The sequence below is a fragment of the Mesoplodon mirus genome (assembly GCF_964341445.2).
Source record: "Mesoplodon mirus genome assembly, chromosome: 3".
NCBI classification, from domain to species: domain Eukaryota; kingdom Metazoa; phylum Chordata; class Mammalia; order Artiodactyla; family Ziphiidae; genus Mesoplodon; species Mesoplodon mirus.
In genome coordinates this window covers 184045930-184059875 of record NC_138978.1, presented here as the reverse complement: position 1 = coordinate 184059875, position 13946 = coordinate 184045930, and the positions used below count along the sequence as shown (strand labels likewise).

The window sequence follows — 13946 nt, the reverse complement described above, 5'->3', positions numbered from 1 at the left end:
CAGGGATTTTCAAGTCATTTGACATTAGTAGATGAAAAATGTAATGCTTGTAAGAACTAAGTAAAAGTGAATTAACAAACGTGTTTCTGAAAGCCATTATAAAATAGTAAGTTAAATTAAATAATTTCGGCAATAAAATGTTTTTACTCGATTGCAAATTACATATCAGACTGCCAGATAATGTAGCCTTGGTGCTTCACAAGAGTAATTGTAAATGGCAAAAATCATGTAAGTAAGGAAGTAGGGCAAATTAAAAAAAAAAAGATGCCAGATCTGACATGATCTACTATCAATCTTTTTGTATGGATTCTTAGAATGATAAAGACTAATCGTTAACATAAAAATGTGTTTAAAAAAGCAAGATCTTTTCAAGAACGGTACATCACTCAGTGTCAGGCATTGCTTCATGCATGTTTTACTTACTTTCAATTGGGAAGGCTATATTGAACTTTCTGGTACTAATCAAAGGTTATGATATGAGAAAAAATGTGAAATTATTTAATTGTAATTTTAAATGAGGTGAAGGGAGAGAAAAAGATTTTTCTAATTTTGAGAAGTATAAAATCTGAACACTGAAATAAAAACTAAAGCGTTTGAATAGGAAGTCTGGAATTTAAGAGAAAGATACAGGTTAAAGAATAACTCTAGATGTCACTAGTATTTCTATAAAACACTTAGGTGCATCGTCTCAATGTTAAGCTGAGTGTGTGTGTGTGTGTGTGTATGTATGTTCCACTTTGGCTAATAATCTATTGCATGCAACGACAACTCAAAAACCATGCCTGTTAATTATTAAATATTGACAGTGACAGGTAATACGCAGTGGTTTTTAAAAATAACAAATGTACATGCTTTCATGCATTTATATATTGAAAGACCTTTGTGTTTTCCTGAGCTTATTTATGCTTTCAAAGGTTTAAAAGTATGTAAAGATGAGAGAATGGCATGAACAAACTCTAGACATGCATTACATATTAGGGGAGAGATAGTACACAGTAAAACTAAGATGAAACTTCAAAATAGGAAAATGGACAGAGAACACTGAAGAAATAGAAGAATGATTGGAAAATAAAACCCTGCAGACTAATCAAAAAGAATTATCAGATGGGAATAACCAATAAGATATAAACAACACAGGACTGTAAGACAGGAAACATGTAACTTCAAGCACCACCACAATGTAAAATCTTGGGAGAACACATCAAATGAATATGTGAGGATAGTGTCTTGATGAAAAATGTTCACACTACTCAATATCTGACACACCTAGTCTATGATATGGGCTCCCCACAGAGAATAAAAATGAAGCAACAAACCAAAAGAAAGATGTATGAGACCAGTATCACTAGAAGTAATTAGATCAAATTATACCTCTGTTAATAATCAGTATTTGTTTAAATTAGTTTACATTATACCTATCATTTTTTTACCTTTTTTTTTTAAGGCTTTCTTTTTTACCTTTTTTTACCTTTTTGAATCAGTCAAAAGTTTGATTACAGGACCATGAAGTGTCATATCATAAAAGTATAAGAATGTTAATTATGTTTAGAATAAACATATGAACAAATACAACACATTAATATTTCAGGAGTAACTATCTGCATATGATGGAATGGCATGTGACGACGAGCACTGTTGATGGTGAACGAAGCTTGGGAGGAGATGTTTGCAGAATGAGAAGCATGGTAGGAAATCCAAAGGAACGATGCCCTTTCAGGAGGCGGAAGTATAGGAAACCTTGAAAAACAAAGTCTGTTACTGATGAGAACTTCCTGAGGGAATTGACTGAAATTATTAAAGTGGGTTATGTGTTTAAAGGAGAACTTCAGGTTGTTACCTCCTTGGTACTGTTAGACATGAATCAGTCTAAGAGTTGGAAAAGAGACAATTCTCCTGCACCCATCACTGATTTAAAGAGCCTAGATGAACATTAAAGTAAGTGTGGCAAAAAAGGGAGAAATGCCATAAATCGGACACCCAGAAAACTGCCAAACTGCACTACAGTCAGTGGCATTGGTAAATACGTCCCTAAAACCCTTCTTTGGAGGTCTTGAAAATTCCCCCAGGGAGCCGAGGGTAAGAAGTACTATATTCCAGAGGTTAAAGCCATAACTGCAGTGCCCTTTATTCATTCAGAGCTTCAGTGAGGAATGCCCATCTTAAGAGTGTGCTGTACTCATGCACTTCAAAACCTCAGCTTTGAGTCATTAACAGCAGACCACTTGTGCACTTATCTTTTCTTATCTGCCTAGTATATTTGGGGAGTAAATGGTCCTAAAATTGATTGATTCAATGAATTACAGTTCTCTTCTCTAACCTTTGTATTTTTCTACAAGTTGAAAAAGGGAAGTGCAGTCACTCATCCAAAAGGGGTAAGGAAAGTCAAGCCAATATTAAAAATACTAAGGAAGAAAATGGCTTCAAGGGAGGAACACAGAAAAATGCACACAAATGAAGAAGATGAAGAATTTTCATCCTGCACTCAATGTTGTAACGAAATTTAAGCTTGAGTCTTTCCTTGTGTTTATTTCACCTTTGCAGGTTGCCTCATGCCTAACACGAGTGATACCCTTGGAGAGACAAGAAAATACACCACATCCACCAAACAGGACAAAGAGGATGTAGAAAAGGAATGTTCAAAGAAACAAGGTGAGCTCTTGGAAATGCGATGTATTAGAGAATTTTTTAAATCCACAAAACATTTGGGACATAACCATTAATAAAACTGCCCAGAAATCTTTGAAGACAACAATATAGAAAAGTTTAAAAAAAAAAAACAAAACAAAACAACTGGAGGATCATTTGAAGGTGCTCCAACATCCAAATAATAGGAGAACAGAGGAAATGGCAACCACTGGAAATTATTGGAGAAATGTCTTCAAAATCCTGAGGCAAAATGGTTTCCAAAGTAGAATTCAATTCCCAGCTAAATCAATCAATGTGAGACTAGAATAAAGACATTTTCAGAGATGCAGAGTCTCACAAATGTAACCACACCTGTTCTCTTTCTCAGAAAGCTCAGGAAAAATAATGGCATGGGATCCAGGGAAAAGGAAATTCCACATAGGAGAGAGATTAGGAAACCCCCAGGATGAGAAGTGAAGAGAGGTCCTAGGACAGCAGAGGTGCAGCTGGTCCAGACAGCAAACAGTCCAGAATAGACCTGAAAAATGGAGGGCTCCAAGAAGGATGCCACCAGGACAGAGAATTGAGGGGAGTTACACTTCTGTGTAGAGGTGGCTGATGAACTGGGCTAGGCACATAGAAAACAAAGCAAATGAAAAACAAGACAATTATCTCTACAACAACACAAAAGTTATACATCTAAATAATATCTGCATATATGATCATACTAATGCACACAATAAATATTTACTTGGTCTGAATATTATGATATAACCATTAGGAAGAAAGAGGGGAAGAAAAGCAGATATGGGTGTGTGTGTGTGTGTGTGTGTATGTGTGTGTGTGTGTAGGGCACACAGCAGGAAGTCAATAGGTAATACTAACTAAAAGCTTCAAAAAATAGTAATATAAGCATGTAATTTAGGTCAATACTGGAAGAAATACCTAAGAGTTGAAAGTGGATTTTTTTGGAGTGTGAAATTAGAGAATGAGGAAAAATAAGGCTGGGGCCTGCTGTACTTTGTTATGTCTTATAGAATGATTTGACATTTTAAATTATGTACAAGAAAAGTAGGACAAAAAATAAAACTTAACAAGTGCTTAGGAAGCACACAGATGGAAATAACAATACCAGACTTTTCCTAACAGCTACCGTAAGAACTCTTTTATTTTAAGTGCTTTATAGGCATGAACTCATACATTCCTTATAACAATGTTCTTAGATAAGTACAATTATTTTGTTTATTTCACGGATAAGTAAACTGAGGGACAGAGAGGTTACGTATTTTGCTCAGGGTCACCCAGCTAGTAAGTGGTGAAACTGGGATCAGAAGTCAGGCACTCTAACTGCAGAGGCTGTACACAGAGGCCAAGATAAGGACTCAGTCAGTGCACTCTACTGCCACAGAATCAATGTCAAATTCGTTTGACAAATACTTTATGTAGCAAATATCTCCTATGTATCAGGCATTGTTTTTGGTACTGGGGATACACCAGTGAGTAAAGCAAAGATTTTGCCCTCATGAAGCTTAAAGGTAATAGAGACAGTAAGGGGTAATAGAGACAAGAAGGAAGACACAAAAAGCAGAGCTGGTGGAGAGTGGGCCTTTTTTACATTGAGCACAGACTTCAGACACAGGTGGGGTTGGTATGTTGGAGAAACGGGAAAGAAACCACTGTACCTGGAGTAGGTGAATAACATAGTTCAAGTGGGAGAAGATGACGTCAAGGAGGAAACAAAGAAGGCCAGGGTCAGAACACATATGGCCTTGTTGGCCAAGATAAAGACTTTGGCTTTTACTTGGAATGAAGTAGAAAGCCACTTAAGAGTTTACTTTATAAATATATATATATCTATATATATATATCTATATCTATATATATATATATATATATATCTTTATTGAGGTGTAGTTGGCATAAGTCCTAACCACTGGACGGCCAGGGAATTCCCTCACCACTTTTAAAGTGTACAGGGAATTCCCTCACCACTTTTAAAGTGTAAAGAAAGAGAACAGGTGTGGTTATATTTGTGAGACTCTGCATCTCTGAAAATGTCTTTAAGTTTTGTCATAAGTTTTCACATATGTATACACGTGTGAAACCATCACCATAATCAAGATAATGCAGATACTCATCACCCCAACAGTTTCTTAATGCCTCTTTGTAATCCTTCCCTCCAGTACCTCCCTGGCCCTCATCCCATGCCCATGCAACAGCTGATCTGCTTCCAGTCACTATAAATTACTTTGCTGTATGGTATGAAGTGTAGATGAGTTAAATTTTTTTTTTGAAAATGGATATTCAGTTGTTCCACTACCATTTGTTGAAAATACTATTTTTTTTTCCACTGAGGTACCTTTGTACTTTGTCAAAAATCAATTCTCTGTATATATGTGGGTATATTTCTTTCATCTATTTTTCTATCTTTGCACCAATACCACACTTTCTTGATTACTACAGCTTTGAAATTAAGTCCTGAAATCAGGTAGTGTTAAAGTTTGGCTATTTAAGTCCTTTGCATTTTCATATGAATTTTAGCATTTGTTTGTCAATTTCTACAAAATAGTCTCATGGGATTTTTGTTTGGATTGTACTGAATCTGGAGCTAAATTTTGGGAGAACTGACATCTTAAGAATATTGAGTCTCCTGATCCATGAACAAGGTATATCTCTCCAGTTACACAGATCTTTAATTTCTCTCAGCAACATTTTCATACACCAAAAAATATGGTGAAATGCTTAGGGATAAATCTGATAAAATATGTGTAAGACCTATACAATGAAAAAAAACCACTGAGAAAAATTGAAAAAGACTTAAATATTTGGTTCTTAATTATGTGTAGTATTATATTTCTTGCTTTATATTGTTATCTTCCTGTACTTCTTTTAGTTAATACTTATTATGCTAATCAAATTCTTTTGACTTGTTTGTTCTAACATTTCTGCTTCTGTTGAAGTCTGTAATCCAATATATATATACTTTTTAAAGTAAATTATTTATTTATTTATTTATTTATTATTTATTTATGGCTGTGTTGGGGCTTCGTTGCTGCACACAGGCTTTCTCTAGTTGTGGCGAGTGGGGGCTACTCTTCGTTGCAGTGCACGGGCTTCTCTTGTTGTGGAGCACAGGCTCTAGGCGTGTGGGCTTCAGTAGTTGTGGCACGTGGGTAGTTGCATATGGGATCTTCCTGGACCAGGGGTTGAACCCATGTCCCCTGCTTTGGTAGGTGGATTCTTAACCACTGCACCACCATGGAAGTCCTATATATATATATACATATATATATATATATATATATTTTTTTTTTTGAAAAGGCTGTTCTCCTCAAATGTCTTATTATCTGATTCTACCAGGCAATGCTATGGGGAAAGGCCAGTCTTCTCTGTCTGCCCAAAGCAGTTCAGCAATTGGAGGTGAATGAACCTGACTTATGAGTATAGAGGTCTGGGCACCAGAAAACCACAATCATCACACCCCTCTCTATAAAATAACTCCTCTGTCTGAAAAACGCTCCCTTTCCTCACTCTCAGGAAAATGAGAACTGTAATCCTCCAGCTCTGTGGTTTGTATGGTGCAGAGTGAAGACCAGATAATTTGTCATCTAGTCCCATCAAGCTTTCCCAGCTCCTCACAAATACAGCACTGTGAGCTGCCCTGACTTTATCCTTAAAAACACTTGGACCAGAGATCTGAGTCTTTCTGTAAGGGGCAGATGTCATTTGTCCCAAGGCCATGGCCAGTGACAAGCTAGTATAGAAAAGAACTCCAAAGGTTCTCCTCACATCTCATTCTCCCTTACCCAGGCTGAATTGCCTCTTGCTTCAGGTCAAAGCACACAAGCACACCTGTGTGCCCCCATCTCATAAGCACAAGTTCAAAATAGCATGCCCCTTCCCTTAATACTGGGGACTTCTTGTAGTTTTCTGCTTATTTTCTCTTTCTAAATTCCCCCTGGGTTGATCCTGGAGGAGAGAAGCCATCTTCTTATAGTTTATAATCAGTAATCTTAGAGTTCAGAATCTTGACTGCAACAGCAACTGGGACCAAATTTCTAATATACAACTTTCAAGTAGTAAAGTTTTCTTAATTACCATCTAACTGCAACCCACAAGTTTAGATATTATCACTATGATTTTTTGGACACGAGTTATTTTAAAATGTATTTTTAACTCCAAACTTTAAAAAAATTATTTTTGTCAATGATTTCTCTTAATCACATTCAAGTTAAAGGATATGATCTTTATGATACATATTCATTAAAATTTGTTGATAGTAGCTTTGGCCTGGTAAGTGGTCAATTTTTGTAAATATTACATGTGTCTTTGAGAAGGATGTGTTTTTGTTAATAGTTTGGGTGAAATGGTTTATATAATATCATTAAGTTTGTTAATTTTCTGTTGTGCAAATTTTCTGATGGCTTAAACTATCAATAATATCAATGCTGTATTGAAGTGGGAGCACCATGATAGTGGGTTAGTGAGTTTCTCCATTCACTGCTATTAATATTTGCTTTATATATTTTCCTGAGGCTATTTTAATGAATGTACACAATAATAAAATTATTAACTTTTTGGTAAGTTGAATCTTTTATCATTAAATTATGCGTTTCTTAAGCTTGTGAAGGCTTTTGTTCTTAAGTCAGTTTGTCTGGTATGAGAGTCTCTTTTATAGTATATCTGGTATATGCTGTTCCATCCTTTAGTTTTTCACCTTTCTTTGTCATTATTTCAGGTATGTCTCTTATAAAGAACATATAGTTGGATTTTAAAAGAAAAACTAAATCTGCTTAGTTTTGCTTTGAACTGACAAGTTTAATCCATAAATATTTATTGTAATTACTGATACATGGACTTGATTCAATTATCTAACTTTTTTTTCTGTGTCCCATTTTGTCTATGCTTTTTTCCCCCCTTTATTGACTTTTTAAATGGATTTTTTTAGGTAATATTTTATTCCATTCAACCCCATGCCCGCCAACTGGCTTGGAATTAACATACTCTATTTCTTTTGACTTAGTAGTTATTTTTGATATTTTACCATGAATACTTAATACAGTCTTATCAAGTATCAATCTCTTAACTGACCAATGAAGTAAACACCCCAAACAATTCAAGGACCTTAGATTGAACTTGAACTGTAATCATCAACACTGCCAATTTAACATGCTGTTATTTTCCACTATCTTAGATTGTCTTTTGAAAAGTCCTATGAATTACATATTATAACTATCAACTTATATAAACAATGGTTGTTTAAACTTACTGAAATCTTTAACAGTTTATTGGCTTAGTATTCATTTTTTTATCTTAAGACTTTCCTCGGGAGATCCTTTTCTTGAAATACATCCTTTAAAAAGTCTTCTAGCAAAGGTCTGTTGGTAGTAAACTTTCTTAGTTTTTGAAAATCTTAAACTGTTTTTACTTCATCTTCATATATGAAAGATGTTTTTCTAGGCACATAGTTCTATGCTGACAATGTATTTTCACCCAGTACTCTGAAGACTTGTCCACTGTTTTCTGGTTTCACTGTCAGTACTCAGAAATCTGATGATGTACAGCTGTCATTCCTTTGTAGTAATTCATCCTTTATCTCTGGATTCTTTTAAGATCTTCTCTTTGTTTTTGGTGTACTACAGTGTACTACTAGGTATGGATTTCTTTCTATTTATTCTAGTTGGTATTCACTGTGCTTTCTGTACCTGTATCTATAGATTTATCACTTTCACCCATTTAGGGAATCCTTAGCCAACATCTCTTCAGCATCATGTTTTTTTCAGCCTTTCTATACCCTCCATCAAAGCCTCTAAGCTTAAATATATCTTAGATCTTTCCTGGGTCTCTTAACCACTCTTTCATTTTTCCATCTCCTTGTATTTTTATGCTGTATTCTGGCCTACTTCTTCAGCTGTACCTCCATTTCACAATCACACTTCTCATTTTTAACAATTATATGCTTTTGATTCAATTCTGCTTGAACAATTCTAATAGCGATCTGTTGCCTGCTTATTTTATTTCTATAAACATGTCATTCGTAATTATTTATAACCTGTATAAAATTTATATAAGCCATACTTCATAGTTTCAGGATCTGACATCCTTAGGGGTAACTATATTAGTTTTATGTTGACTATCACTGATGGTCAACTTATTATGTTTGACAATTTTTGATTGTCTAAATTAGACATGCTAGATGGGATTTATGTTAGCTTCTGCAGATACCTAGTGGGTTCTCAGTTGGGGTTAGTCTGTACAACATGGTACTTGGAAGCTACATTGCTTGCTTGGGAGTGTTAAACACAGTGGCTAGCACACTAACTACGGGAGGCCAGGAGATGCAAAGGTAGCTGCCGAGGTCGGCTATCTTGTTAAAAATTGAGTAAGTGTAAATCACAGGGCAGTAGTTCTGAACAATATTCTGATAGTCATTTTCACCTAAGTAAAAATGAGGTCTTCAGAAACACCACGTGCAAAATTTGGAAATACACTGTCTAAAACAATAAACTGGGGCAAATTTTTTTTATTAAAGAAAAAATATAACATCGACTCAGCAATATAAAATGAGTAAGAACATAGAAGCACTTTAAAAAAAGAGTATATTTTCTAGATACTTATTTATATATTATTAGAGATAAATATACATGTTGCTCTCTCATAAAGCCTAAGTACCATTTAAGTTTTGGGGAAAAGATTAATTCTCTCTCTCTCTTTTTTTTTTTTTTTTGCGGTACGCGGGCCTCTCACTGTTGTGGCCTCTCCCGTTGTGGAGCACAGGCTCCGGATGCGCAGGCCCAGTGGCCATGGCTCACGGGCCTAGCTGCTCCGCGGCATGCGGGATCTTCCCAGACTGGGGCACGAACCCGTGTCCCCTGCATCAGCAGGCAGACTCTCAACCACTGTGCCACCAGGGAAGCCCTAATTCTCTTTTTTTTATAATTAAAAAATAAACGAATTATTCTAAATCTTGATCTAAAATTCATTAGTTATGGGTGGCAGAGATTTTCTTTTCTTCTAAAAATGCACTCTTACATAGAGAATGGACTTGAGGACACAGGGAGGGGGAAGGGTAAGCTGGGACGAAGTGAGAGAGTGGCATGGACATATATACACTACCAAATGTAAAACAGATAGCTAGTGGGAAGCAGCCGCACAGCACAGGGAGATCAGCTCAGTGTTTTGTGTCCACTTAGAGCAGTAGGATAGGGAGGGTGGGAGGGAGACACAAGAGGGAGGGGATATGGGGATGTATGTATATGTATAGCTGATTCACTTTGTTATACAGCAGAAACTAACATACCATTGTAAAGCGATTACACTCCAATAAAGATGTTAAAAAAATGTACTCTTTATTTTTCATCAGCTTTAAAAAATACAAATAGAATGGCATCTTTCTATTCATTACTAGTAATCATGAAATAGATTCTAATAAACAATACATAAAATATTTTCAGCTGGCACTTTAGAGCCAAAGGCAACCCAACTATAACTCATCGTATTCATACTGGTATGGAAAAAAAAATCACATGATTTAATGATCAGAATAAAAAGTGATTTTAAATTGCTTACCTGCTGGCTGTTTTCACAGAACAGTTTTTCTTGTGTCCTCTTTCAGCTCGGTTATCTCTCAGAAGCTGATGCTGTCCAAAGTGTTAAAACAAAGTTGTAGAAACAAAAATATTTCCATTATATTATTTTGTAAGTAGAAAAGTATTCTTCTCATTCAGAGGGACACTATTTGTTCACTTGCATTGCTTTTTTTTCTTTCTGTTTTTTTACTGGTTTTTCTTAAAACGAAGACAACTACTTTTGCTAGAGATGCCACTGACACCCTTATAAAAATGTTGCTAAGAGTTGCCAGTGCTTGCCTGACAGCTTACACTGCTCTTATAGTCACTTAATATACAGCCTAGAGTTGGAGGTCTAGGACTCACTTCTAGTTCTGGTTCTCTGGAGTGGTCCTGGTTAAAGTAATGCAACCTCTCTTACCAATGCTTCTACCAGTGCATTCAGCTACGAATTTTTCGAGGCTTTTGTCACCTACAATGACATAAAAGATCTAATCTTACTTTCTCTGTATTTACTGGCCTAACATAGTAAAGAAACATTTAAAACATTCTTTTTCAAAGAAATTATTGGCTTGGAAATACATAGAAAAAAATACAGATTTGACTGCCTCCTCAAAATGCCTCACCATACACTTCCCTTCACACATGCTTTACCCTAACTAATTGGAAAGAAAAAAACCCAAGTAGTCAATACTTTTGGCTGTGTGTACACTCAAACTGTAGCTTATCTTATTTATGCAGAAATGTGATTATATGCAAGACTGGGCTAATAAGAAGTTGTACAGCATATTAGAAATTAACCTTAATAAAAATAGAAATCTTAGAAGTAATAGTGCAGGAAAGATCTGGGTTCGAATCCCAGCTATACCAGTCACTAACAAGTCACTAGGTTTTAAAAACAGGTCTACCATTTATAAGCTGTGTAACGTCTCTAAGTCTCAGTTTCCACCTGGAAAATTGAGATAACAATAATATCTACCTGTAAGGGTGCTGTGAGTGTTAAATAAGATAAATCATGTCAAACACTTAGCACTATGACCAGAGTATAAAAAGTGCCGAGTAAATGGTTCAAATGCTACAACTGTAATTAATGAGCCTGGTTGTCAGTGGTTATTGTCTGACCAATATCAGTAACTTCTAACGAAATAACTGCTTTGAACTATTGAATAACATCATTTAGAGTCAATTACTAGCCATATTTGGCCATCCTTGAGAAGGAAAATAACTTAATTAGATCACAAAGAACATTGTTAGATCATTATTTCAGGAATGTCTTAACTAAATAAGACTACTTTATATTTCTCTTAAATATCTGCTTCTTTCCATCCCCACTACCAACATCCCAGTCCAGGCCATCATTTTCTTTCACCTACAACAGCCTCTCCAAAGGCCTCCCTGCCTCCAGCCTCACTCCCATTTAATCCATTCTCCACACTGCAGCCAATAGTTCTAAAACTAGATCTGATTACATTATTCTCTTCAGATAAACCCCCAAATCTTGTACAAGACTCTCATGGCCCTTCATAATTTGATTATATTTCTAAACTCATAATTTATTATGCTTCCTCCTACCCCCCAACCTAAGCTCCTTATTTCTAAATGATATATCCCAACCATTCTGAACTTTTCAGTTTGGAGCATGTACCATATTCTTGCTCACCTTTGGCCCTTTGTTTTAGTTATTCAATCTGCCTGCACCTCCAAGGCCCAGCACAGTGTCTGGAACATTTTTAGTGTTCAATAAATATTTGTTGAATGAATGAGTGAATGAATGAATGAGATAAAGAAATAGGGAATGAGATCTAGTATTTGATATGTAGATGAAGCCATACCTAATTATTACTACTTATAGAAAATAGCAACAATTTATCTTTAAGTCCATTAATCTGAAAGTGTTTCAATGTAGAAACACTTCGTACCATGAAAGCTAAATTGTTTCTGAAAAAAAAAAATTAATTACTTTGGCATTTCTAATGCTAGTGTCTTTGTAAAAAAAATATACAAACCAACATTTGTGACACAGATAGCTAGAGGTGACATGATAAAATCTCTACCTCCACCTTCAATTAATAGTAGTAGTTAACTAACTTTTCTAATTGTTAGATAAGATGGATATGTGAACACTATTCCTGATATTTGTGTTAAAACAGTCTAAACAAAGAACTCAAAAAATCCCAAACATATGTTCTGAAATAAGAAAAGAATTCTACAGTTTAGTTTTTTTCAAAATGCAACTATAATAACCAAAATAAATATTAGGCTATACCTACTAGGTCTGGATAGTTCTCAGAGAGGCCACCACCTGGATGAACTAAAATGAGATAGCAACTTCTCTGAACTCCGAGGTTAGAGCTCCTTCTATTAGATTCACATGGGAATTTCTTTTCTCCCTCAAATTTATAGTTTTGATGGGCTTTGTATATAAAAAGAGACAAATATTGGAATTATTTAATATAATGCATCTATATTAAAAAGTCATCATAAAATTATCTCATTTTATCAATAAAATTAAAAGTCTGGGTGTATCTTTGCAAATTTAAAATCAAGCTCAGAGAGAAAAATACAGACTCAGATCTCTGGGTCATGAATTTAACAGGTTAATATGGGAACCTAGATCTTCTAAGGGGCGAAGATGAAAAAATTAATCCAGAGTGTTATTTGAATAGAAAACATACATTTGTATTTGAAAGATTCCCAACACGTGTCTGCTCTGCCCCAAGGAACAAAAAAAAAGGGTGGCAGTGGGGAGGAGGGGCATCAGATCAGGAATTCATGATAAAAGACACAAGAGTCCTGGAGCTCTGCTCTGATATGCAAGAGTAGCTCATCAGGTTTTGAAAGATTCTTCACTTCTCTTACGGCTAACTTTTCCTGTTTCCTTGGACTCCTATCAGTGTCACAAGTGAGGTCAGTTTTCAGGGCTCTGACTCAACACCATCAACTCCGATTAATGACAGAACTTCTGAATATGGTGCGAAGTGCTTCTTACCTTCTGACTCTCAGATTGCTGGACTTAGGCCAAACGGAGAGACAATTCCCTTATTAGTGAGTGACCTGCAGATGTATATTAAAAAATGACTCATATAAGAATGACATGAACATTCATAAACACAAAACCTAGTACAATGTGAGGTTTACAAAAGTTACGCAATTTTAAAATCTGCTGAACGAAACCAGGAAGAGAAATGTTCCACGTGGATCATGGTTGCTCCTGTGACAGAAAGGGAGCTGAGAATTTCTGTGGCTATTCATGATATTTTAAAAAGATTATTTTGTGCGTGTCACGTTCCTAGCACAAGAGGAAAAAGCAAAGAGCAGAATTCTTATTTCACTTTCCACGGCAATCCTTTCTTTACCGCCTGATATTCAGAAGGCATTCAAGCTCAAGACTGTTTCTGGTTAGCAGCCACTTTTCAGGTAACTCCTCAAATGTCTACAAAAGAATTTCAAGTCTCTCCACACTTGGCCTTTCATAGGGTCCTCACCTTAAAAGGAGAACTAAGTAGTCTCTAAACAATGACCTATGGCTCCTTAAAATACTAGTAAACTCAGTCAAAAATATCACACCATTAGATATTCAAGGAGGAAAATCCTCAGAATTAAAAAAGACACACACACACAAAATGAGGCTTCCTGCAGCTGCTTCTGTCTCCTTACTTCTACTACTGAACCACCTTTCACTTTTCTCTTTTGTGGCCTCTGTGGTGCCCTCTCTGTGGTTTTCTCAAACATTTACCAACATCATGTAGATAC

At 35.6% G+C, this 13946-nt stretch overlaps 1 protein-coding gene across 6 annotated transcripts in view; it reads right to left on the bottom strand.

Moving 5' to 3' along the window:
* GPATCH2 (G-patch domain containing 2) overlaps window positions 1-13946 on the bottom strand; it is a 168119-nt gene that overhangs the window by 36993 nt on the left and 117180 nt on the right. For 3 of the 6 annotated variants that reach the window (XM_082615482.1, XM_082615485.1, XM_082615486.1), the window contains exon 8: window positions 10195-10265. In XM_082615482.1, coding sequence (XP_082471608.1) covers window positions 10195-10265 — 71 coding nt within the window. Of the gene's footprint in view, window positions 1-1473; window positions 1738-2623; window positions 3254-10194; window positions 10266-13182; window positions 13248-13946 lie in introns of those variants that run through there. The other 3 variants (XM_082615483.1, XM_082615484.1, XR_014293526.1) reach the window with 3 other exon arrangements.